General features: G+C 36.0%; 1 protein-coding gene and 1 pseudogene across 28 annotated transcripts in view; both read right to left on the reverse strand.

Moving 5' to 3' along the window:
* Nucleotides 1–22,724, reverse strand: part of EVI5 (ecotropic viral integration site 5) — a 237,987-nt gene that overhangs the window by 134,083 nt on the left and 81,180 nt on the right. For 26 of the 28 annotated variants that reach the window (XM_078332446.1, XM_078332459.1, XM_009001706.5 and 23 more), the window contains 7 exons: nucleotides 20,491–20,680; nucleotides 19,360–19,584; nucleotides 18,462–18,536; nucleotides 13,872–13,997; nucleotides 11,613–11,756; nucleotides 10,569–10,658; nucleotides 10,075–10,172 (listed from right to left, as the gene is read on the reverse strand). In XM_078332446.1, the coding sequence (XP_078188572.1) occupies nucleotides 10,075–10,172; nucleotides 10,569–10,658; nucleotides 11,613–11,756; nucleotides 13,872–13,997; nucleotides 18,462–18,536; nucleotides 19,360–19,584; nucleotides 20,491–20,680 (948 nt within the window). The remainder of the gene's footprint in view (nucleotides 1–10,074; nucleotides 10,173–10,568; nucleotides 10,659–11,612; nucleotides 11,757–13,871; nucleotides 13,998–18,461; nucleotides 18,537–19,359; nucleotides 19,585–20,490; nucleotides 20,681–22,724) is intronic. The other 2 variants (XM_078332463.1, XM_078332464.1) reach the window with 1 other exon arrangement.
* On the reverse strand, nucleotides 16,822–16,950 carry LOC118143295 (U4 spliceosomal RNA; annotated as a pseudogene).

Genomic DNA, 22,724 nt, shown 5'->3' on the forward strand with positions numbered 1-22,724 from the left:
AGGTGAGAGGATTGCTTGAGCTGTGGAGGTCAAGGTTGCAGTGAGCGGTGATCACCACTGCACTCCAGCCTGGGCAACAGAACAAAACCCTTCCCCTTACCCCCCAAAAAAGTGACAAACCATTAAAAAAAAAAGATGTACCGAAAAGGGCATATCACCTGCGTGGTAGGAGGAGAGTAAGCATGATAATCCAACTCTATTCTAAGTCTAAAATTATCTTTATAAAAATGTATAGGCCACACAAAAACTGGTACCACCAAATTTTTCTATCTTGCTCTTGACAAGAAGTATCAGTACCATGTTTACTATAAATATAAGCCAGACCAGGCTCCAAATAACTTATAGTTGCTTTCAAAAAAAAAATTCTCCCTCAAAGAGCAGAAATCTATTACTTATCTCATTTAGCTCACAATAACTTTTTATTGTAAGTTGTTATACCTACTCTGGGGTTTAGAAAGCTTGAGAAACTTCTGTACAGTCACAGCCTTGACTGCTACATTACTCTGTCTCTCACTAAAGTATATCTTAAAACAGGGGTCACCAGCCCCTGGGCCATGGACCAGTACCAGTCCATGGCCTGTTAGGAACCAAGTTGGCAGAGCAGGAGGTGAATGGCAGGCAAGTGAACATTACTGCCTGAGCTCCACCTCCTGTCAGATCAGCAGCAGCATTAGATGCTCATGGGAGTGCAAACCCTACTGTGAATTGTGCATGTCGGGGATCTAGGTTGTGTGCTCCTTATGAGAATGTCATGCCTGATGATCTGAGGTGAGGTGGAACAGTTTCATCCTGAAGCAATACCCCCAATCCCCGTGAGTGGAAAAATGGTCTTCCATAAAAGCAGTCCCTAGTGTCAAAAAGGCTGGGGACCACTGTTTTAAAAGACTGCAAATAGTCAAAAGAATTTACTAAAGACTCCGAAGAGCTGCAAAACATTCTGAACCGCTGCACTACTGAAATAAGTTTATAGCCTTCACAAATGACTACTCTGAAGAAGTTACCATCATGCATTATGTGAAAATATCACTCATTTACACGCCTAAAAATAAACCCTACTTATTTAACTCCACTGATAGTGTTTTTCAATAAACTTTTTTTTAAAAAAGTATTCAGTTTACAAAAAGACTGTGAAGATAGTACAGAGAATCCATGTATCCCATCCCAGTTTCCCCTATTATAACACATTACAGTAGAATGGTACATTGTTATAATTAATGAATCAATATTAACACACTGCTGTTACCTAAAGCCCATGACAGTTTTGATGAGTACCTTCATTGTTTTGAGGAGTACTGGTCAGGTATTTTGTAGTTATCATTATGTGACCTTCAAATGGGACCATTATGTCCTTCAAATGGGATTTGTCTCATGTTTTTCTCATGATTATACTGGGGTTATTGGGTTTTCAGGAGGAAGACCACAGAGATAAGTGCCATTTTCATTATCTCATATTAAGGGTACAAACTATCAACGGATCATCACTATTGATGTTGACCTTGATCACTTGGCTGAGGTAGTACACACCAGGTTTCTCCAGTGTAAAGTTATTTGTTCCCCCTTCATTTATAGTGTTTTTAGACCAACATTATGGTTTGTATAAATTACTAGAAAAGACTAATAATCTAATAATTGTTCTTTCTATGACTAGTTTCATAACTCAATGTTTTCTACACACTATTACCAAAGTGGTCTTTTTCATTGTTATTTATTTATTTATTTATTATTCTTTTTATTTGCGGGAAAAAAAAAAGTCGGGCCGCATTTCGTACCCAAATGCCTCCCAACACAGCCCCCACAGACAGGGAAGAGAGGCAAGGGGTTCCTGCAGGCAGGACGGGGAGAGAGGTCCCATTCACCATGAATGTCCGTCCCTTGCCCACTGTGGATCGTTCGCAGCCTGGGAGAGCGTGATGTCACCACATAGATCGGAAACAAAGTGGTCTTTTTTAAAAACATTGATTTGGATCATGCCACACACCCAGAGTGTCAGTGGTTACTCATTACCTTCAGATTAAATTTCAAAGTCTTACAAAAAGTAATCAAAGCTCTTTGGAGAAATGGCTTACTACTGAGCAAGAGTCAAAAAGGTATAAATTGAACCTGGAACATTCTGGTGCCCTAAACAAAGGAAATTCCCAAAGAATAATGAGAAAATATCAAAAGAACACAGCCTCCATCTTGGAAAGGTTCCCACTGGACAAATCAGGGACAATTTAATAGTAATGCATTAGAGCTCACTGAATAAAATAACCCATGAATTCACACTGATGTAAATAAATGAGTAAATAAATGAGGGTGAAGGGAAAGTTCTTCCTTATAGTAGAATGCTGATTAATAAATAAAGAATGAGGGAGTGGGAAAATCATAAATGGATATAAAACTGGCATGCTAAATTTGGTAAAGAAAGAGGTTACTACATAATCTCAAAATAGCCTGCCACAAATTACTTATTACAAAAGGGAAAATAATAACAGTAGTAAAACCTGGCAGATATTACCTTAATCAAGTGATCAAAGCTAACATTACCAGTTTGAGAGAAAGCATTATCACGTATATCATATGGTGAACTGAGAAGATACAACATCAGTGGTATACTTGTCAAAAATGCAAAAGCTGAATCTAATCTTGGGAAAATCCCCAAAAAACTCAAACTTTGAGATTTTCTACAAAATAACTGGCCTGAATACTCTTTAAATATATCAGAAACACAAAGACTGAGGAAATGTGTCAGATTAAAGAAGACCAAATAGGTATGACATGAAAATCCTACATGTGATCCTAGAGCAGACCCTGGACTGAGGGATGGGGAGATAGTTATACAGCATATTGTTGGGACAGCTGATAAAATCTGAACATACACTGTGGATTAGATAATGGCAGTGTATCTGTTAGGTTGGTGCAAAAGTAATTGTGGTTTTTGCCATTGAAAGTAATGCAAAACTGCAATTACTTTTGCACCAACCTAATATAATCTCCTTGTTTTGATTAACTACTGCGTTTGTGTTAAAGGAAACTATGGATAAAGGGCACAATACCTCAATTTATTCACGTATGCATTTTACATATACATACACACATTATATTTATATACGTATATGGAGAAGAGAGGATAATAAAGCAAATGGGATGAAATGTAAACAATTGGTGAATCTTGGTAAAGAGTGTATCAGACCCCCTTGTACTATATTTGTAACTTTTTAGTAAGTTTAAAAGTACACCAACATAAAAATTCATTAAAAAAAAGTCAACGGCTAAGACTCAACTGTTAAACTTTCATATAGTAAGGGAAACTCTGAGCCTTCGTACCTATTACCATTCTTATAATGCCCACCTTCTCTTCATCTGGCCAACCTCTATTACAGCAAAGAGTAAAACTTTTAAAACCAGATCATGTCAATTTTCTCAAAACTCTCTACTGGTTTCCCCTCAGGTGTGGAATAAAGTCTGGCCCATGAGGAGGCCAATAACTAACTAAATGTTTAACAATGATGAAAACGTGCTATATCTGTGCTGTCCAATAGAGCAGCCATTAGCCACATGTGAGTGACTAATTAGCACTTAAAATATAATTGATGAAATAAATTTTTAATCATAGTCTACATAGCCCCATGTGGATAGTGGCTACCACAGTAGACGGCATGGCTTTAAATATCCCTAGCACCCTACCATGTTTCTGACTTTGTTGCTCACCACACTCCTATTTGCCTATGCTATTCCAGTCCCACCGGTTTTCCTCCTTTTCCTTTTTGTAGAGATGGGGTTTCACTGTGGTGCCGAGGCTGTCCCAAACTCCTGGGCTTAATGGATCCTCCCAGCTCAGCCTCCCAAAGTGTTGGGATTACAGGTATAAGGCACTGTGCCCAGCCTCTCACTACTTTTCTATTCCTTGAATGTATCAATCACATTCTTGCCTCAGTCTCTACATTTACTGTTATCTTACTACAGGATATACTTCCCCCAGATAATCCCATGCCTCCTCCTCTCACTTCCCTCTGGTGTCTGTCAATGGTACCTTATCAGCCTGTGAGCCCTGTCTAAAAGAGTGCCCCATCACTCCATGTCCTTTATCCAGCTTTGTTTCCTTCATGGCACTTTCATCGATGGATGTTACCCTGTGTATCTGTTCTGTGTCATTTTTTTGTATTTCAGTTAGTTCCATATCAGCAGGGATTTTCTGTTGCAGTCATAATTTAACCCTAGCAATTAGAAACAAAGGTCTTCAGCCAGTCACGGTGGCTCATGCCCGTAATCCCAGCACTTTGGGAGGCTGAGGCAAGTGGATCACCTGAGGTCTGGAGTTCAAGACTAGTCTGGCCAACACAATGTAAATCAGTCTCTACTAAAAATACAACAACAACAACAACAAAAAATTAGCTAGGCATGGTGACGCATGCCTGTAGTCCCAGCTGGAGTCCCGGCCTCAGGAGGCTGAGGTCTGAACCTGGAAGGCAAAGGTTGCAGTAAGCTTAGATTGTGCCACTGCACTCCAGCCTAGGCGACAGAGCAAGACTCTGTCTCTCAAAAACAAACAAAGTTCTTCAAAATTGTACTCAGGTGTCATCTCCTTTAGAGAACTACCTGAAACTTCCTCCTCTGCCATCATCCTGTGCCATGTCTGTGGTCTTATTTTTCTGCTCACGTATCTGCTAAAAGAATGTTTCCTCACCTACATTTTAAAGACTTCTAAATTTTGTTTTATCTTGTGTAAATATAGTTAAAAAGGACATATAGTTGTAATTTATATGTACTTTAAAATCTTTCCATTGCAACTTAAGTGAGATTTCTCTTATTTATCGACAACGTCTACTCTAGGACCTAACTGGCAAAGGCAGTCATTATTATTTGACCAGTGAATCAAATTATACTTACTTCCTATCATTAAAGTGCTGCCTTCACTTTTCAATTCAAATAAGCATGTGTTAATAATTTGTCCCATGATCACAATTCCACTTCTGACTTCTAATTGTAAGAAGGATAAAGCAGTCTTGCCTTTGTCAGCCAGATAAAGTTAGAAACTCAAATTAGAAATTAGAAAAATCCCATTTTTCATGCTTTGCACTCTCATGGGATACTTTCTCAAGAGCAAGTCATTTTGAAATTGTTCTTTTTGTTTGGAGCCACAGAGACTTTTTTATAAACTAAAGTAATGTACGATAGTATGATCTAGATTGGGTGACAGGTTTTCCTTCCTTTATAAAGTAGAAGAAGGCATGCTATAAAAGGGAAAGTGTGAAGGAGAACCAAGACACCTCTACTGTGGAAATGTTATCAGACAAACTGTAGAAAAGAATATAGACAGAAATTAAAATTTTACTTAATCAAGCTCTGAACATTTTCCTGACACCCAGCAGACTTCATATCCCAGTCTGAAGACATATGGGTTGGGTACCTCTAACATATAATTTTAATAATCTGTTATATATTTGCTTCTAATAAGCCATTTACTTTTCTGTGCTGCTACCCTCCAACCAACAGGAAGCTTGGGTGTTTTTGAGGTGTCCAATTGTGAGATTATTATATATTCCAAGACTGATACTTAGTAGAAATAGACGAGACTTATCTTTTAATACTGACAAAAGATTACGATCCAGATTATAAACAACTAGTAACCACTAAAAAGTCAAAGCAATATGAAGTAGACACTGGAACAGAAAAAAGAGGAAAAAGAAAAGAAAAACTTGAGGCAAATAAACATATGAAAAGATGCTTACTCTTATTAATAATCTGGGAAATGCAAATTAAGTAGAAAATCAGATTTATATTCAGTAGATTGGTAAAATTTAAGAATAACCAAGCATTGAGTACAAGGTAGAACAATGAAACACTTTTTTTTTTTTTTGAGACAAGGTCTTACTCTGTCACCCAGCCTTGAGTGCAGTGGCACAATCATGGATCACTGCAGCCAGGATCCCCCAGGCTCAAGTGATCCTCCCACCTTGGCTTCTTGAGTAGCTGGGACCACAGGTATGCACCACCACATCCAGCTAATTTTTGTATTTTTTGTAGAGACAAGGTTTCACCATGTTGCCCAGGCTGGTCTCAAACTTCTGGACTCAAGCAATCTGCCTGCCTCAGCCTCCCAAAGTGCAAGGACTACAGATGTGAACCACTGCACCTGGCCACAATAACTCATACACTGCTGGGTTAGACTGTAAATTATTGTCACTGTGGCAAAATTTTGTGATGTTGAACATAGTTTACTTTGTAACCTTAAAACATTCTGAATATAAGCCTGTAAGTCCTTAATAATGCCCCCTGCAAAAGAATAGACTAATTTAAAAGAACACCATTCCCACTAACTCTTTTCTCTGGAAACTGGTGATTACAGGGAATAATTAAGGTTTTTTCATTTTTTTTAAGAGAGAGGGTCTCACTCTGTCACCTAGGCTAGAGTGTAGTGCTGTGATCATAGCTCACTGCAGCCTCCATCTCTAGACTCAAGCAATCTTCCCACTTCAGCCTACAGAGTAGCAAAGACTACAGGCACGTGGTTAGCTTATTTTATTTCTTGCTATATTGCCCAGGTTGGTCTCAAACTCTGAGGCTCAAACAATCCTCTTGCCTGGGCCTCCCAAAGTGCTGGGATTATGGGTGTGAGCCACCATGCCTGGTTAAAATAATGAAGTCTTTATAAGTGTTTCCAGGAGAATGAAGTTAGCTGCAGTTAGTGAAGAAAAGGTTATGAAGAAAGCTGACTGATAAATGTTAAGAAGAATGACATTTAAAAAATTATGCTTTTGTTATCCTAAATAAAATAATTTAACATGAAAAGTATCCCCAATGCTACTTTTTTTTTTTTTTTTTTTTTTGGAGACAGGGTCTCACTCTGTTGCCTAGGCTGAAATGCAGTGACAATCATGGTTCACTACATCCTTGACTTCCCAGGCTCAAGTGATTTTCCTACCTTAGTCTCTTGAGTAGCTGGGACTACAGATGCACACCACTACACCTGGCTAATTTCTGGTCTTTTTTTTTTTTTTTTTTTTTTTTTTTGGTAGACAGGACTTTACCATGTTGCCTAGACTGGTCTTTTTTTTTTTTTTCCTTAAAGATAGAGACAAGGTTTCACCATGTTGGTCAGGCTGGTCTCGAACTCCTGACCTTGTGATCCACCTGCCTCGGCCTCTCAAAGTGCTGAAATTAGAGGTGTGAGCCACCACACCTGGCCTAGACTGGTCTTGAATTGCTGGCCTCAACTGATCTGCCCACCTCCATCTCCCAAAGTACTGGAATTATAGGTGTGACCTCCTGTGTCTGACCCTCAATAATACTTTTGAGCAGAGTATGCCAAGAGGTGGAAGGTCATAATGAACTGGAAATTCTTACAATGCCAAAGTATACAGAGTACTTACTAGGTGCCAAAAAGGAAAACATAATTTTATAATAATGAAATCTGTCATTACTTCAATCTAGCCACCAATCATGGCATCTCTAATAACAGTGAGACAGACAGATATTATGCATCTTTTAAGATGAATATGAAGTAGATAGTATTACCTATTAAGTATTCTTGCCAGAAATGCTTGTACTTAATTAAATTAAGACTTCACATTATCCTCCAGTTTACAGAAAAGGAAATAATCAGAGGATGAATCCTTCAGATTGGGTATTCTCCATAAAACTGACTTGGTCTCTTCAAGTCAATATATTAAAAAGAAAGATTGGAATAGGTGGTGGTGATCTAATTTTTTTAAAATGTAAGTGAACAACTGAATACAATGCAATCAATGGCAAAGACATTTTTGACACAACTGAGGAAATGTGAACACAGACTGAGTATTAGGCAATATTATGGAATTATAGTTAAGTGGCAAAAGTAATGTGATAAAGGAAGCAAATGACTTTACGGAAATGAATACTGATATACTAAATAGTGAAGTGTCACAATTTCTGAGCTTTACTTAGAAATATTTTGAAAGAAAATAAATATGACAAAACATTAACAATCACTAAATACAGACAATAAGCAATGGATATTTATTATTCTATTTTTCTGAATGTTTGAAAATTTTCCCAGGGGAAAAAAGGCAAATAGAACATGATCTGTAGCTATGAGTAAAATCTATTCTTTCCTTCATAGCTAAGCTTCATAAAAGAAAAATGAAATGCTATGTTGAGGAAGGTTGTTTCTAAGTCAGAACTCAAGATTGAAGAAAATAAAACAACAGAGAGAGGCTAAAGATAGAGGACAGAAGAAATAATTAATGGAGCAAGGACCTGGAAGAGATGGGAATGAATAACATCATGTATTCTGAAGTAGTATAAAGGAATAAAACATGGTATTACAAAAAGAGAAAAAAACCACAGCTAAGTCTAAAGCTGGAAGACAGCAAGTTCAGGAAGTCTGAAAATGATGGTTGAATTAAAACTAAGGTAATCTGCTGAGAGTTAAATATGGTAAAAAGGGGATGGAAACTGGGAAGAATGGTAAGGTTTGCAGTAACCACTGTGAGGAATGAGATAATTAATGAAAGCTAATATAAATATACATGGAAGGCCACTGGAAATATAATTTACTGTCAGCAATCTCAGTAACTATGCAATAACACTTGGCTACATGAATACAGGATACAAAAGGGCAGAGGAAGTACAGTTGTTCATATGAGAAGAAGGCTTTTACACGTCAGTCTAGAGATCTTGATAAAGCAGAATGCAAAGAGCATAAATAAGGAAGTGAAAGAACTAGGGGGCCAGAAATCTGGTAAGTAAACAGGATAACTAAAATTTCAGAAATGGATTGTACATATGACAAGATCTAAAAGGAGAATTAGTTACCAAGAAGGTTGGGAAATCTCATTCTCTATCAAACTTTTAAAGTAAAATAAATTCTCTGCCTGGCTAGTGTGATTTCAATGTGGTTTTACCAAGTGAAAAAAATTGCGATGATTCCTTTTTATCAGTTATAAGGCACAGCAGATTTTTGGTCTATATGATGTCTCCACATGATGGTAGTTATTTAAAACATATCAACATGATGGTGGTTATTTAATACACCAAAAGTAATTCATTAATATAGTTTGTACAATAGGAATACCCATGAAAGTAGTATGTTATATATGTTAATGTAATTTCACATTGCAGTAGAAAAGACACTGCTAACTGCTAGCATAAAGTACTGTTACCATTTTAAAGCATTTTGTACCATAGAAAGTACAGTATCAGAAAAGCTAACTATGACCTAAGGCTAAGAATTAAGTACTGGAAGCTAGAGAAATAACAGCTATTATTTTAATTAATACTCTTAATCTGATTCAAAAATAAAACTAATGAACCAAGACTGTTTATTTTGAACTTTTATGACACACATACCAACAAAATCTTCATTAGAAAGTAGCACAATAAATAAAATTTGGCCAGGTGCAGCAGCCACACCCACAATCCCAACATTTAGGAGGCTGAGGTGGGAGAATCGCTTGAGCCCAGGAGTTTGAGACCAGCCTGGGCAACATAGTGAGACCCTGTCTCTACAAAAAATTTTTAAAAATTAGCCAGGCATGGTGGTGTGCGCCTGTAGTACAACTGTACTTTAGTAGAAAGAGTGTACCTCCTGTACTCAGGAAGCTGATATGGGAGAATCACTTGAGCCCAGGATTTTAAGGCTGCAGTGAGCCATGATCACACCACTATACTCCAGCCTGGTTGACAGAGCCAAAGCTTGTCTCTAAAATAAATAAATAAATGTTTAAGTTCTCAATCCATACCTCATGTCTATCTTGCTGGTTATGCTAATTTTGAACTTAAGTGACACTTTGGGGTCTAACTAAGAGGAAAAGAATGTCAATGAATGGGACCATACTAGAAAAGTTTTTTTAAAAAAATAACCGCATCCTCAAATATGTATATCCATTCCAGACTCCTAATTCCAGTCAATGTGGAAAAGGAGGAAAGTTTTAAAGGTAGTACATGCTAGTCTCATATACCACTATTAGAGGTAGCACGTTCTATCATTAGCTTTATGTTACATTGAAACCAATACTACCAAAGAAAATAATATAGTTCTATAACCTAAGGAGGAAAACTGTAGAATGTTTTGTCACTTCCACTGAATTTCCAAAAAATATATAAAATACTTACTTTTTCATTTTTTTTGAGTTGTATTTGACTTGGTAAGCTGCTTGGATTAATTTGTCTGGGACTCCATCAAACTGATGTGGAATGACCTTTTGAAAGTGCTAAGATACAATAAAAGAAAAACATAAGAATGATTTAGTGCTATTAATAGTGAAATCCAAAGGCACTAAAGAAATTATGGACTGGGCACGATGGCTCATGCTTGTAATCTCAGCACTTTGGGAGGCCAAGGTGGGCAGATCACTTGAAGTCAGGAGCTTGAGACCAGCCTGGCCAACATGGTGAAACCCTGTCTCTACTAAAACCACAAAAATTAGCCGGGCATGGTGGTGCACATTTGTAATTCCAACTACACAGGATGTTCAGGTTGGGGGAGGATCGCTTGCACCTGGGAGATGGAGGTTGCAGTGAGTCGAGATCATGCCACGGCACTCCAGCCTGGGCTACATAGTGAAACTCCATCTCAAAAAAAAAGAAAGAAAGAATTATGAACTTACCTGTAACATCCCTTCCATGTCAAGTTGCATCAGTTCTGCCTGATTCATTTGAAGAAGTGCTAATCCTACTCGAAACACTATTTCTAAACCCTGAGGAAACAAGGAAACAAATTAAATAAATCCAAATTTATCTTACTCTTCCATCAACAAAAACAAGTCACTTCAAATAATACTAAGGTAAACATTTAGGAATCTAAACTAGAGGCTGGCAAACATTTTTTAAAGAGTCGGAGAGTAAATATTTCCGGTTTGGTGGGCTACACTGTCTGTCAAAATTACTCAGCTCTCCCACTACAAACTCAAAGCAGACATATACAACATGTAAATATGTGGTCAGCACTGTGTTCCAGGAAAACTTTATTTAAAAACAAATCAACCAACCAAAAAAAACAGGCGTGAAAAGACAGATTTGGCACAAAAATCTGTCCATCTGATTGGTACATGAATCATACTTGGCCAACTCTGATCTGAACTAATTTAGACAGGTACTACAAATTGATTTTCCCAAGATGTAATTAATAACAACTAATATTGAGTTCACAGACTAGAAAACAAAGGATTACTACTATGTGCTGCTGGCAAAAGGACAACAACCTGCAACGTGTTCATAAAATAGAAGAAACACGCTTACTATGTCTTTTCTCTTTGGATAACAGATGCATTGCAACAATATTAACTGTAAGACAAATTTTACCTCTAACTTTCACTGTATGAGTTAGGAGGTGATAAAGAAGTATGATTAACAGTGTAGGCTCCGAACTGCCTGTTTGAATCCTGGTTACAACATCACTTATGTATTGTGTGTTCACCGACAAGCTACTTAACCTTTCTCTAAGTCTCAGCTTCCTTATCTATCATCTAACAAATAGAATAAAAACAGTATCTACCTGATAGGGTTATTAAAAGGTTTAAATGAGATTATCCATGTAAGCACTTTTGCATGGGACACATGGCTTTCCTTCATTGCTCTCTTTGTTGCCCTGCTCTCACAAACTCAATGACCCCTTTGCTCAGCTCCTGCTTCTTGTCTCTCCATTAGCTTACCTCAGACATAAAAATATCAAATATTCTCGTGGCAATTGGTAGTGGAAAAGTTGTAAGAAAGATAGTCAGAAACCAGGATGATGCATACATTGAGGTATGAAAACTCTGAGATTGAAAATGTACAAAGAGCTCTGGAAGATGCTCCTAAAGAGAAGAAAATAATTAGTTAAAACATAGTACAATTGAGCATTTTAAATTAGATCATTATATTTATACTAGATTAGCCTATACCAAACATAAAGATTAGAACAAGCATCATATGAAAAGGTAAGATGTAGAAATTGAAACATTCAGACATGTGAGGTTCAAATTTTGAATATAACATTTATTAATAAAAAGAAACGGAAATAAAAGTTTTATATTTGTTTAATCCTGTTGGATACATGGATGACTAATATTTTCTATACTTTCCTATCAACTATAATATTAAAAAAAATTTAAAAAGGAAAGAAACTGTATGTTAAAATACTTTCAGGCACTATCTACCACTGATCACCTATTCTTACCTTCCTAAAGAATAGGAAAAATATTCAAAATACAGCTGTTTCAGCAACTCTAGTAATTCAAAACATAAATGAGACTTTTTTTTTTTTTGAGACAGGGTCTCACTCTGTCACCCAGGCTAGGGTACAATGGCACGATCTTGGCTCACTGCAACCTCTGCCTCCCAAGCTCAAGCAATACTCTGATCTCAGCCTCCTAGGCAGCCTGGACTACAGGTGCACACCACCATGTGCAGCTAATTTTAAAATTTTTAGTAGAGACAAGGTTTTGCCATGTTGTCCAAGCTGGTCTCAAACTCCTGGACTCAAGCAATCTATCCACCTCAGTCTCCTAAAATGCTGGGATTACAGGCATGAGCCACTGCGTCTGGCCATAAATGACATACATTAATTGAAAATATAACACCAAGAGAGTTTAAGGCTGCTAAAAACAAGCTTACTATTTCAGGAAAAGAGTTAATTAAGAATCATCTCAAGTCCAGGCACAGTGGCACATGCCTGTAATCCCAGCACCTTGGGAGGCTGAGGTGGGAGGATCACTTGAGCCCAGAAGTTCAACACCAATCTGGGCAACATAGTGAGACCCCGTCTCTACAAAAAATGTTAAAAATAAAAATTAAAAAATAATAAAAAATTAGTCAGGTGCAGTGGTGTACACCCATAGTTTCAATTACACAGGAGGCTGAGGCAGGAGGATCACTTCAGCCCAGGAGGTCAAGGTGGCAGTGAACCATGATTGTGTCATTGTAGTTTAGCCTGGGTGACAAAGCTAGAATAGACTGTGTCTCCGAAGAAATAAATAAATAAATAAATAAATAAATAAACCTCAAGACCTATTCTGGCTTTTTATTTAAAATACATAAAAACAAAAAATATGTACCCCATAATGCACAATTATTGCATGTCAATTAAAAAATAAAAATAAAATGTAAGAACATTTTACATATCCCCTTGCTCCCATCACAGATGGAAAAACAGGAGTTTATAAGGCTGCCAGGAGAGAGGAAACTAATAAAAATGGCTCTCATGCCAGCTGAATCATTAACCTATTTTTTACAATTCTGCTCATTTAATTGAAACTGGAATGTAAATGAAATTGAAATTTAAATAAATGAAAATACTTACACTACAGCAAACTTATTTAAATATATAAAATATAAAAATTAAATTCCAGAAAGGTAAAATATTTCAAAGGTATTTTTCCCTTGATTTTGATTCTGCTCCTATTCTCTCCATTTTCATACAGTCACTAGATATCTTGTCTTTAATTAGCAACATAAGAAGAAAACATTATAGGAAAAAAAATTACAGGCTAGCAAAAAAGTAAGATAAAAGTAAAAAGGCGGGGGTGAGGACTCAAAGAGACAAGACAGTCTCAAAGTAAATGGATTGATGTCAGTGTGATAATATCATAAAGCTCCTGTAAAAGAGCTTAGACTATGTAACAATAACAGGATATAATAAGAAAGTTCATGTGCTTAGGTAAAGGGTTTATAGTACATTTGGCAGAAATGCTTAAGGTTTGAATACAAAAACTGGAGTCAAGTTCTAGACCGTGATCTACCTAAAGGTAGCACTTCACTTGAAAGTTGGTCAAACTGTATGTCAACCAACCAAAAATCGATCATGTAATTAAAACATTTATTTCTTTAAGCGCTTTAATGCTTTTAACATTAAATTTGCTTAGTTGGCACTCAGAACAAGATAAGAAAAAATATAAAGGCAACATGTCTTTTGATCAATACTGCACGTTTACCTGTATCATACATTCAAACTGATACATACAAAGGCCCAATTCTGCCATACTTGGTTTAAAAAGTTCACGAAGTCTATAGTCTTGCATTAATTTAACAAATACACAGAAAGCTTCTTCTTCTGGCATCTACATTGGAAGAAAAATAACAACATAGGTTAATGTTCTACGATACTCAAATAAACCAAATGATACTTAAACCAAGTACCCAGCCAACCATAAACACTGAGTGGCTGTGTATTGCAATGTTAAGAGCAATGAGCTAAGAATCAGAAAGTTCTAGTAGTCTCCCATTCCATCACCAGGAATGAGAAGTTGGACAAATCTTACAACCTCTGAAACCAACTGCCTCAACTTGCCTCATTCATTAATTCAACCAACAAATAATGATTTATAATCAGATACTTTTCTCTCTCTGGTATACACCAGTGAACAAAATAAACATATTATCTATTCTCAAGGAACCTGAACTTTCTAATGGAGGGAGACAGACAAGACATGGAATAAATCAACTAATATATATGTCAGATGGTGATGGGTGCTATAGAAATAAAGTAGGGTAATAGGGAATACTGGCAAGACACATGGCTATTGATGCAGATCAGGAAAGGTCCCCTGATATGGTAACAGCTAGGCAGAATTCTGAAGAAAGCAAGGGAGCATCTGAGGAAAGAACAGTTCCAGAAGACCAAAGAGTACAAAAGCCCTGAAATGGAATCACACTTGGCATGCTCAAGAAACAGCAAATAGAGAACTATTAAATTAGTATATAATGAGTGAAGGTTATACCATGGAGGGAAGTAACAGGGAACCAAAATGCAGAGGGCTGTAGAGGGCATTGTAAGGATTTTGAGTTTCACCTTAAGTAAGAGAGGAGGTTTTTTGAGGATTCTGAGCAAAAAATCCTATGACGTGGCACAAGCAATAAAAGAACATGTAAATTAAGTTATCACATTATCTGAAATTGGGGTTTAAAGGTACCAATTTCACATGTTTATGTGTAAATCATTAGGAAATCATATCAAATAAGATAATGAATGTGAAAGCTCTGTAACGAGCTACAAAGATATTCAGAATACTTAGGCAAATAACTATCCAAATTGTTAAGCCATCTTTCTCAAAATAATAAAATCTGCTAATTCTCATTCAATCTCATTATACCAGTGTGCTTCAAAAGAGAACACCCCAAAGGATCTCCAGGCCTTATTCTTACTGAAGACTGCTGCTAATAACAAGACATTTTCCCTGGCCTTGACACAGCCACCGACAGGAGCCAAGAGTTACTCTTGGCAAAACCTGCTCTTCCTTCCTCCCAACACAAATGGCCACAATTCTACTTTGGAGACTATCTCTATTAATTCTATCAACCCCCACAGCCCCACTGAATTATTTCAGTAACTACGAGAAGCCCCAAATCCCAGGACTCTCATCGTATATGATTTTACTGTTCCCCTAATCTGACCCCATTTCCAATCTTTCCTCAATCTTTTCCACAGCATTTTCTGGAACCCACATCCTGCCATCAACAAAATAGTCTACCTATACCCTCAATCTTTTTTCCAAATGTTCCTCTCTTCCTTTAGCTGAAATCTAGATCTGTCCTAAGAATATGTCAACACTGAAAGGTGGCTCTCCCCTAAGGCAGTTGTTTTCTTTCCCACAGCATGGAAGGGGACAGAGATTACTGAGGCCTATGTCCTTAGGCGATTTCATCATTGTGCAAACATCATAGAGTGCACCTACACAAACCTGTATCGCATAGCTTACTATACACCTAGGCTATATGCTATACAGCCTATTGCTCCTAGGCTACAAATCTGTACAGCATGTTACTACACTGAATTGTGCAGGCCAACTGTAACATGATGGCATATATTTGTGTATCTAAACATAGAAAAAGTAAAGTAAAAATAGGGTACTATAATCTTATGGGTGCACCATCACACATGTAGTCCACTGTTGACCGAAATGTCATTATGCAGTACATAATTATAATTTCCCTTTTTGTCTTACAACAATTTTTTCTCTTTTGAACATATTAAAAGAAGTTTCATTCCCTCTCCTCTTTGCAATAACATTGATAAGGGAACTAGGAGAGCATTTTTTAATGGCAACATTTTAAAAAATAAGTTGAGGTAATTTGAAGAAAGAGGAAAAGAAGACAGAAAAAGTATCACTAGATCCGTCTCAAAAAACCTGAAACCATGGTGGCAAAATGAAAACATGTGACACAGAGTGGCATATACCAAGTTGCCTTATAGTCATTCCTTTCCATTAGAAAGAAATCAAGACACTTGAGTCCTAAAGCAATGTGGTGTACATACTTTCTCTGTGACTCTGAGCTGATAAGAATCCGTGTCTTTTGCAAAGGTCTAATGCAGGCGATATACCAAATTTTTTAGGAGTAAGATATACACAAAACATACATATCTAGCACTTTTAACCATTTTGATAAAATATATACTAACTTTACAAATTTTATCAGACTCTCTGAGTTACATTTCTAAACTAAAGTTATGGGAGACAATATAGCATAAGGAATAAGAGCATAAACTTTTCAAACAAAAAGACGAGCTTTTCTACCTTATGGCCCTGGGACATAAGTGATCATCATTGTTGTGTTGGTATATTGCTGACACTGACAACAGCTAAGTCAATCAATCACCAAAATATCACTTATTACTCCAATTATGGTAATAATACTTATTGAAGTTAGTATCTCTACGACCATTGCTTGCCCTGTTTTGAAGGAAACTGTGATTCCTAGAGGATTCCCAGGATTCAAAAGACTCCTAGAAAGTTAGGTCAGTTGTTGAGAGATTGAGACCTCAAGCAGGAAAAAACTGCTCTTCAGATGTCCAAGAGAAACGACTACTAAAAAGTTACTGTGGAGCTAACAGGAAAATAAAAGGAACAGAACCACAGCAAAAAGCACTAGACTGATAATAAGGTATCTCAGTGTGATAATGAAAGGTCTACCAATACTAAACAATTATAAATTAGGAAAATCATAATTTTCAATTAGCAATAATCGCGCCTTGGATAAACCTCATTGGCTACGAAACTGCCACTGCACAAAGCTGAAAAATCATAATTCTGTTAAACAACTATCTTAACATTAACAAATCTAGTTTTGTATTGTATTATTTATAACATAATTCCACTCAGAAATCGATAACCACTGGGAGCCTTCTTATGTGTTCTTACATATGCTGTAACACAAAGTAAAAATTATTTTTATTATAAACCAGTGTCTCTGACATCAGGTTTATTCTACTCAAAAAACAGGTATGTGTATACTCCTGACAGCAACAGAGCTTCAAAACTCAGAGCAGTTGGGAAGTGGAAGCAAAGCATCAGGAAACGGTTTCTGATTCCTACTCTGCTTTTATCTACCAGGATGTGTGATCTTGGGCAAGTCAATGAACTTTCACTGCATTTCTCCTATGTGCCAAACACCATGCTAGGCTTCTACATAACATTACCTCAAATGACCTCCAATAATGAGGAGCAATCTTTTTCTAACCAAGGAGAGAGTAATTACAGTGTTGGTAAGAAAATCTTTTTTATATTGTACAACATCTTTAGAAATTTACAGAGAATGTAATTGATCATGGAGCTAAAGGTTTGTTTTGTATACCTCACTGTATGCTCTAAAATAGTGGCACTCAGCCACTTTTACTCCCTCAAGGATATAACTTTGTTACTTTCAGTAACAACAACAAAAAAACTTGTTTTTGCAATTGGTTTGGGTGGGATGTTTTCAGAATTCAGGGGCAGGATAATCATAGTTTTGAAGGGAACTAATCACAACTAATCTGAAAGTAGATAGTATTATCTTATTAAGGCTCAGAGAGAGGTTAAATAATCTACTCTAAATTCATACAGCATGTGCAGAACTGAGTTGCAAAACCATCCTATATGACTCAAACCAAGTCATCTCCATGATTCCTTTTCAGGACTAAAATCTGAGACTAAATAAAAAGTAAGATGGACTTAACATTTCAACAAAGTCTAAGAGATAATACGATATGCCATTTCCCTTCAAAGCTATGATTATCCTATGCATGAATTCTGAAAACATCCCACCCAAACCCACTGCAAAACTACTCAGTAACAAAGTTATATCCTTGAGGGAGCAAAAGTGGCTATTTTAGAGCATGCAGCAAGGTATAACAAGCCTTTAGCTCCATGATCAATTAAATTCTCTATAAACTTCTAACGATGTTATACAATATAAGTAAGATTTTCTTACCAATACTTTAATTATTCCCACCTTGGTTAGAAAAAGATTAGTCCTCATTAAGTGTTGACAAGTAAGATTTTAAAATACTGTAGATACAAACTTTAGACTATTATAATAAAAATGTATATATCACAAAGTTGAAATTTCATTTGGTAGTAAGATATTATGGTATGTTATTTTAACACATTTGCCCTTTTAAAGTGCCAACTAAATATTTCTTTGAATTATGCCTAGAAAAAAATGCCCAATATCCACTTATATCTAATAAAAACAAAGATGCTTTTTAACTCTCCAATCTAACTTTAATAAAGAATTTCATTGGACATTTAATAATTAGATTAACTTACCTGCATAAGCAACAATCCAACTATAAAAGCACTTCCTTGACAGTAACCAACCTCACGATCCACTAAAGAATAAGCCTAAAAAGTAAAAAAATGTTCAAAATACACGGTAAGTTACACCTTCCTTGACCATTTGTTTTTTTAGAAAAGCTCTTCCTTGCTTGTTATAGATGTTATCCTATACATATTTAAAAAGCAAATGTTTTATTACATGAAATTTTGTTTTGACAATTTCCCAGTTCAAACTTGGTAGCTCCTGAAGACAATAAAATAAAGGAATTTGTACTCAGGAAGGTGATAGGGCTTAAAAATCATATAACATTTATATTGATGTGGATAAAACTAGACTAGGTTTAAGGCAAAGGATTGGCGAAATGAAATGATTAATTAAACAAGAATCAGTATTTCACAGAGACAGCTGAAAGAGAATGTAACCGTGGGAAGGGAAATGGCAATATTGAAGAAAAAATGACAACGGTACACCTTTCAAGGACTAAGTTCTCTTAACAATGCTGGTCACAGCAAGGAGAAAAATTTGCTGTGAACTCAGATCTGCCAGGAGAAACCCACATCCCAGGTTCTGAACTTCACGGATGGTGAACTATCCATTTTCATGAGGAGCCCTCTATGGTATGTAATTTATAAGCTATCACATTTCTATCAACTAATGCTGAATAATGTAGTAAATGTTCTAACAAGTCCTCTACATTAGACAGTAATGTAGCATCAGAATTAAGGCAAAAATAATGCTAAAACTGATTTTATTGCCAAAGCAACTGATTACTGTGGTGGGAGGTCATGCTTCATCATGAAAAATGTGTGCTTTCAACCTTTCAGGAATTCATTTCATTTCAAAATATGAATAAATAAAACTGAATAAAAATAAATAAATGAAACTTACCTTCATTACATTAAATAAAACCTCCTGTCCAAGGCTGTCTTTTTCCTTAAAAAAATTGTGCTCAGGATAAGTTCTAGCAATGTCCCTTCGGATCAATTTTTCACAAGGTGAAGTCATTTTCAGTAGTTCTGAATACTGATCCTTAATTGGCATACTTTGTGCACTGCATAAAAGTTGCCAAACTATTGCTCTAAAGTGATGAGGTATCCCTTTATGGACAAGTTCCTAAAAATACAATAAAAATTTTTAAATGAATTATTTAAGCCTATCTTGCAAGCAAAGAAGACTTATTAGGGGGTTGGAATGAAGTGGAAGACTTCATTAAATTTGTAACTCACAAAACTAGCTTTATAATACGACTAGGGAACCCAGGGTAAGATTGGGCCCTGGGTGTATCCTGTTCTGGTCAGAGGATTAATAATGGTCATTTCACCTCAGTGTGTGGCCTCTTAAGGTAATGGACCTGAAAACTGCAAAGCAGTGAATGATGGTACAGTACCCATCATTCAAAGGGCTACTGAAGGCAAAAAAAGTAAAATACTGTAATTCAAGAATTCAGGCTATTACAACTTCATTTCTGAACCTATATAACTAGAGAATTTAATTTCTAAAACAATTTTCAGGCTGGGCATGGTAGCTTACAACACTTTGGGAGGCTGAGGCAGGAAGACTGCTTGAGGTCAGGAGTTTGAGACCAGCCTGGGCAACAAAGTAAGACCCCATCGCTACAAAAAAGTGAAAATAAAAAATTAGCCAGGTGTGGTGGCACACACCTGTGGTCACAGTTACTCGGGACCCTGAGGCAGGAGAACAGCTTGAGCCCATAAATTCGAAGTTATAGTGAGCTATGATTGCACCACTGCACTCCAGCCTGAGCGACAAAGTAAATCTCTATAATAAGTAAATAATTTTCAGCTGTATATTATATATTTCTACATTATCAGGACCTCTGTAACAACTGATGTCTTCAAATTAAAATTTCTAGGGGTGAAAGTAAGTGAAAACAAATAAAGCAGACCTCTTTAATATATGGCTTGAAAGTTGTCAGAATTGGGGTTTTTTTCCCTAATACTCTATTAACTTATGCCAGATGCACTTTGGAATAAGAACGTCAACAAAGAACATGAATACCTTAACTTGTTTTTCCTTTTTTTTGCGTACATCTTCCCATTCATTAACAATTCTTCCCCAAAGAATCCAAGAATCTTCTTCAAGGTGACTGAGGTTGCTAGAGGCTGATGAACTTGACACAAGAGAAGAGCCACTGTTTCTTCTTGACCCATTTACAGATTTTAAAGATTTACTATCCGTTTCTAACAATCTAAAACATAATTAAAAATTGTTCAAGATCTAATCTAACAGTGATATTAGAAGAGGCAGTGATGATACTTAGAGCTTTATTACTGTAATTTAGCCATTGTTTTAAAATATAGTTTTAATAATATACATAATTTAAATAAATTTTGGTGGGCCTCAATAAAATTACTGCTATATTTTTTCACCTATCACAGTTTGAAAATTTGAAAAGCAAATTAAGTTAAATATTTTTTAGTTACTAGCCCCATTATAATCCCCCTTCATCTCCATTAAAATTTCAAATTGGGGGATATCTGATAAGAAAAGTAGATGGGTAGGCTTCAGGAAAAAAGAACTTACACTTGGAAGAGATACAATAAATCTACGAAATAACTAATCCTAAAATGTCTGCAATATGTCCAAGGCTTAAAAGTAAGGCAGAGCCCCCAAAATTAACCAAATCACTTGTCTTTTTTCATTTTGCTTCACACATGCAGAACTAATCTGCCCAAACAAAAAGTATTTATGTGGCCCATGCAGTGTTTGTGTAAAAAACTGAGCTATTACTAATACATCAAAATTGGAGGATTTCATGTATTTGCTTATATGCATTTATACTTCATTTATAATTCTAGATTCTCCTGAAAAATAAAAACATAAAACCAGTCTACACTCCTGCACAGTAATAACAGGATACAGCTGCGAGGGAGCTTCTTCCTTCAAATGCAGGACTTCAATCTGATCAATTTCCATAATCCCTATAGTCTTGCCTAAAACTCAGACTGGCTAACAGCTGCTATTTATTACTGGGCTTACACTGTTAAACTATTACTGGGCTTACACTGTTAAACTGGGACCTCTTCACTCATTAAATCCCTGTTGACTTTTGAGCTTGCAACCCTGTATTAGGCCTCCTCCTTATCTGATGAAAGATGGGTTAAGATAATTTCCAAGAGCCAATCCATGACTAATCACAACATTAAGTCTTTTATTTCTTTCACATATGCACCAGCTATAAAGGAAGTTTGGAAAATGTAGCTCTATCACTATTTAAGATAGCTACGACTCACTTCCAGTAATTCTTCCGGGAAAAGTCGTTTGCTTAGGGTACAACAAATGTTAACAATACTAATTCATCAAATACAAAAGCTGAGAAGAAAAGAAACATACAGAGGTTGAATCCTATTTAGCAGATTCTTAGAAGCACCCTTTGAGACCCAGATTTATATGTGACACCTCTTTATATCCCTTAGAACATTTAGTTCAATGCAAAGTATATTAACTATCAAAATAAAATAAAATTGTAAGTCCAAAATTTTAAAATTCCAAATTCCAGGTATGTCATATTCAGTAACACAACAGTATAAACTGAACAAACAAATTCTATCCCTATTGAGGGAAAATTTAACATATTTTCATGGCAACAATAATTAAAATAAAATTTCCCAAATATTGCTAAAAACATACCAAACAGCCAAAGTAGCATCAACTAATTACTATAAATAATTTTACTTGAGCAAAAGAATTTATTTGGAACAAGGTTCCTGAGGAAAAAGAAAAAGATAAAAAAAGAATTAATGATGATGTTTTACTTTAAATAATGTTTTTAAATACATATTATTTCAGTAAGTCCATAATATATCTTTTGGAAAAATAAGGTTACCTAAGTAATTTTCCATATCGTTCTAAATCCTAAGAATTGTAGATAGAATAGAGAAACAAAATTTTACTCAAATAATCTAAATCTTAGTTCTTTACTTCACTTATTTACTGAATGCTTGCCACATCTCAATTAAATTGCATCACTATCAACAGAGATATGTGGTTCAGAGAAAGTAACAGCATTTCCCAAGTTAAACCTAAGTTTGAGGTGTAATGCAAGTCTAGATGAAGAAGCGCCTAAACAGAAGGTTTTTAGAGAATCAAAAAGTCTTGGATTGCTGAGTTATTAATACAACTTCTAGGATGGGCAAGAATATTAAGTGAATTCATAGCATTCGTGGGTTAGAGAAGATTAAGTGGTCAACCTTCCAAGAATACGGAAATAGCACATCCAATTATACAAAGCT

Source organism: Callithrix jacchus, chromosome 7 (genome assembly GCF_049354715.1).
Source record: "Callithrix jacchus isolate 240 chromosome 7, calJac240_pri, whole genome shotgun sequence".
NCBI lineage: Eukaryota > Metazoa > Chordata > Mammalia > Primates > Cebidae > Callithrix > Callithrix jacchus.